Source organism: Cystoisospora suis, assembly GCF_002600585.1.
Source record: "Cystoisospora suis strain Wien I chromosome Unknown contig_4430, whole genome shotgun sequence".
Lineage (NCBI taxonomy): Eukaryota > Apicomplexa > Conoidasida > Eucoccidiorida > Sarcocystidae > Cystoisospora > Cystoisospora suis.
The window spans coordinates 2,058-6,327 of record NW_027157222.1 but is presented as its reverse complement, the minus strand read 5'-3'; the positions used below and the strand labels follow the sequence as shown (position 1 = coordinate 6,327).

Below are 4,270 nucleotides of genomic sequence, written 5' to 3'. Positions count from 1 at the left end.
TACAGAGAAAAGAGAAAGAAGGATGTATGTGTATGGCATATATATATATATATAAGGAAAGAAAGAGGTGTATGCATATATATGAATATATATATCAATATATATCAATGTATGTATCACAGCAGAAGAGAGACTAGGGCTTGCTTTGATCGCCCATGGTGTCGTTTGTTTCTTTAAGTGCTAGTAGAAGATCGCGCAGTAGAAAAGAGCTCCGAAGCGATAGAAGAGAGAACTCTTCTTCTATTTCTTCTTTTCTGCCTGAAAGATTTCTTTCTCTTTCAAGAAGACTATATCCGTTTCGAGTCGAGAGGGCAGATGCGCGTGAGTGAGTGAGTGTATATACACCCGAGAAACCGATAGGAAAAAGAGCATCTACCAACACGGTGAGGATCAATCAATCAGTCTTTTCTTTACAGAAAATCTCCTTCATTCCCTCATCTTTTTAGTTCGAGTGTCAATCGATCTATCTCCTTATCGCAAGGCCCATTCCACGCAAAACTCTTCGCTAGACCATGTACATATATCTATCGAGATAGATACATATATCTACCGATATGTATCTATCTATCTATCAACACAGATCTTATATTGCAGCGCCTAAAGTAGATCTTCTTCTAATGTTTTGTCTTCTACCATCTCTCTCTCATTCTTTCTCTATTATACAGATAAGACCATGAGGCCTCTTTCCTCACATACCCATCTGCTCCACACCTACCCCCGAGTCACCCCCCTGCACACCCCCAACCTAAACAAATATATGCATACGTACACTTACATATATATACATGCACACATACATACGTATATATATATATAGTATACATCTATACGTATAGTATATATGTATGAATATGTATAGAGGGAGCATGCGTAGATATGGAGAGTGATAGACGGGTTTAGATGGACGAAAGGAAGAGGGCATGATACGAAGAGAAGAAAGAAGAGAAGAGTTTTCTTACCTTGCTATAATCTCCCCTGTGTATGGTGTATTTTCCCTTGGAGAGATGGACGGCTACTACAGCAGGGTAGCCAAAGGCCAAATTCAACTGCTCCTCCACCTCGTACTGATCTCCTCCTACACACACGCAGACACCCCATCGACTTCTCTACATACAAAGATATACAGACAGAGTGAGAAAGATGTACATGTGGATATATACATGTATGTAAATGTATACAAACGTGTGGATGTATGGAGGTATGAATAGCGAGATAGCACCTATATAGAGATGTAGAGAGAGAGACACAGAGGGGGGCGGGGGGGGGAGGGTGACTGACATGATATCTACAGAGATATACATGCACATAGACAAACACACAGAGAGAAAGAGAGATTCATATATATATATATTTATATCGAGAAGAAAAGTTAACGTAAGTAGAAGCAGACAGATAGGCTAATGAGAGCTAAAGAGACAGATCAACACCGAAGAAGAAGAAGAAAAAAAACTTCCTGCATTCATCACACCATGCAGAAGATCTCTATGAATGGAAAAGTATCTCCCCGGCGTGTTAACAGAACCATACACACATCTATCTCTTTCTATATGTATACACAGGCAAGAAGACATTTCTGTATGTATAAATATGTATGTCTATGTATGCCTACGTACGTATGTGCTTTCATACCTTGAGACCACAGGAAAGTGATAGGCATGTGAATGGAGGCCCGGACAACCTGATTGAGTGTATCGAGGTATTCCTTTCTCTTTTCTGTTTTGCTATCCAAAATATGCGGAAGAAAAGCGATCAAGCACAGTCGACTCTCGCACTCCTTCTTAAACTGCTCGTCCGACAGCAACTGCTCTGCTTCCAAACTCGCTCTGCAAAAAGAAAAGAAAGAAAGCTACAGAGCGAAATCTATCCAGGTCGAAAAAGAGAGAGGTTGAGATGTTTTAATGGAAAGAAAGAGAAGAGGAGAATCTATCATCCTGTCCTTCTTTGTAGAAAAGATAAAGACAATCCATCATCCTGCTGCTCTTCCTTATGCTTATAGAGTGGTGAATGAAGAGAGGAGAAAAAGGTGTTGTTCTTTTCTACGTTTATCGAGGGAAAGACAGGAAAGACCGGGGGGATCGGAGTGTATGTACACCTCAAGTTAAATCAAAGAATGGTGCCTTAATATGTATCACCTCACACCCCAGTCTTCTCGTCAGAAGGATAGATCTTACAGGAGATATACGGGAGATCAAATGTATGTAGAAGATATATACGGAAAGGGGAAGGCGAAAGACACACGCAAAGCGGCGACCTAGTAATCCTATTGAGAATACATGCTCTTCTAGAGGTGTAGATTTTATCTCTGTCAAGGGGTGAGAATAATGATAGATGGAGATGTCGAGCCACTGACGGCTGCACGGGATGAGCTGTAGACATGCTTCTTTGCATGCATGGATGCATGCAAGAGAAAGAAAGAAGGAATGAAATAAAGGCCAGTTCAGTTGCAGTTCGACTTATTGAGAGAGAGAGGGGAGAAACAAAGGAAGAAAAAGAAGAAGAAAAGCAGGAGCCTCTCTAGCACAAACACATCCAGACAATCCATACAAAGTCCTATCTCATTATATATGAAACACGAAAGACACACACACATATAGATTCATATATCTATACACGAACATATATGTAAATATATATACACATAGCTATACACGTGGGTCTATAGATAGACATCCATCGCACATACATGCCCCCACATGCCGATCTAGAGAGACAGATGTACAAAGATGTGTATGGGGATAGACTTTGAAGCATGCGATAGAGATACAAAGTCTACATACATAGATAGCTTAAAGATCGACAAACCCGAGAATAGACTAAAGATAAATAGAGAAATAGAGAGACTGAGGGGTGGAGGTACTGGGCGAGGTCTTACGCGAAGAATTCCGAGGCATATTTGATCAGCTCTTGGAGAGACCGAGGGCCTTCGTAATCCTTAACTAGACCCACGCTCTTCTCTCCTTTAGGAAATAGCTTCAAAGTAGGAAATCCCTACAGCCATGAAAAGACCCAAAACAGCTAGACATGCATACAGATGAGATTCCAAATAGAAAGATACATATATACACAGACACACTTCGATAAAGGAACTAGCCATTCGTTTCTCTCTCTCTCTTGCTGTCTCTTTTATATCTTCGATCGGAAACAGAGTGCATGTCTACAGAGCTATATGTGCATAGATGTGCATGTATAGTTGAAGAGAATACAGATGCCTTAGACCTACAAGAAGGGAAAGACACAGGAGGAGGAGGAGAAGGAGGAGGAACAGGCCTGGGCGGTCAAAGACAGCCTGGGGTATTGCGGACCTCTGGATGGTATGAGCTAGCTATGTGTATGTACAGATGTCTCTATAGACATAGAGGGGGGCACATACAAATTCGTGTGTGTGCCTGCCATGTATAGAGATACCTAGGCCATAGGCATACACAGGCACATAGAGGTGGTATGTATGTACATACGTATAGATAGATTAAAGATAGACAGACAGATATGCAGGAACGAGGAGACGCCCTATCTGGACCAAGAGAAAGAGAAGAGAAAGTAAATAGACCGACCGCAGCAGGGTCAACTCAAGAGAACTAAAGATAGATAAAGATGGGCGGACAGATTAAGAATCGATAAAGATAGACACCTTATTGGTAAAAAGATGTCTTGTTTTGGGGAACAAGAAAGGAAAAGGAGGAGAAGGAGATTGGTTGGTCTGTGGTCTTACCTGAATGTTGTAGGTACTGGCGAGGACCTTTTCGGAGGTCGCATCGACTTTTCCCACCTTCACTTTGCCTTTGAGAGCGGTGGCTAGCTCCTCCCACGTCGATGCTAGCGCCTTGCAATGGCCACACCATGGGGCATAAAACTCCACAAACCTTCCCACAAAGACAAAGAAAGACAGAAAGGAAAGAAAGAAGCAAGACGAAAAGAAAATTGTAAGACAAATAAAAAGAAGGAAAGAAGGAAAAGAGAGAGAGAGAGACAAGGAAAAGAGAAAGAGGTGGAATGACTGAAAGAAAGGAGGCCACGAGGAAGATCTACAGAAACTGCAAGANNAAAGAAAGGAGGCCACGAGGAAGTTTGATCGTAGAAGAGGGAGTTCCACCCTTGTGTTTTCTCTCTTTTCTTCGCCCTTTCACAGGGCTCTTCCTTCCTTCTATACACACGCATACTGTCGATAGACACGTACATATAGCGATGTATCAGACAGTTATATTTAGACAGATAGAGGACGCCTGCCTGAGATACGTTCCTACATAAATATATATAGATGGGTAGATAGATA

General features: G+C 41.7%; 2 protein-coding genes across 2 annotated transcripts in view; both read right to left on the bottom strand.

The window, feature by feature from the left end:
• Positions 1–115: 115 nt before the first annotated feature.
• CSUI_008083 (uncharacterized protein) lies at positions 116–638 on the bottom strand. The gene has a single exon (XM_068068222.1). The coding sequence runs from the start codon at positions 370–372 to the stop codon at positions 241–243; it is 132 nt and encodes a 43-aa protein (XP_067919803.1). The 5' UTR covers positions 373–638; the 3' UTR covers positions 116–240.
• A 318-nt stretch (positions 639–956) lies between these two features.
• Positions 957–4,270, bottom strand: part of CSUI_008082 (protein disulfide isomerase-related protein) — a gene marked incomplete at its 3' end in the record, with an annotated part of 4,009 nt that continues 695 nt past the window's right edge. The window contains exons 2-5 of the mRNA XM_068068221.1: positions 3,710–3,860; positions 2,873–2,988; positions 1,630–1,823; positions 957–1,075 (exon numbers count right to left, since the gene is read on the bottom strand). Of these exons, the coding sequence (XP_067919802.1) occupies positions 957–1,075; positions 1,630–1,823; positions 2,873–2,988; positions 3,710–3,860 (580 nt within the window). The remainder of the gene's footprint in view (positions 1,076–1,629; positions 1,824–2,872; positions 2,989–3,709; positions 3,861–4,270) is intronic.

Bases quoted from the DNA above. Each gene is read 5' to 3' on its own strand.
- CSUI_008083 (XM_068068222.1), bottom strand. From the start codon at position 372: ATGCTCTTTTTCCTATCGGTTTCTCGGGTGTATATACACTCACTCACT.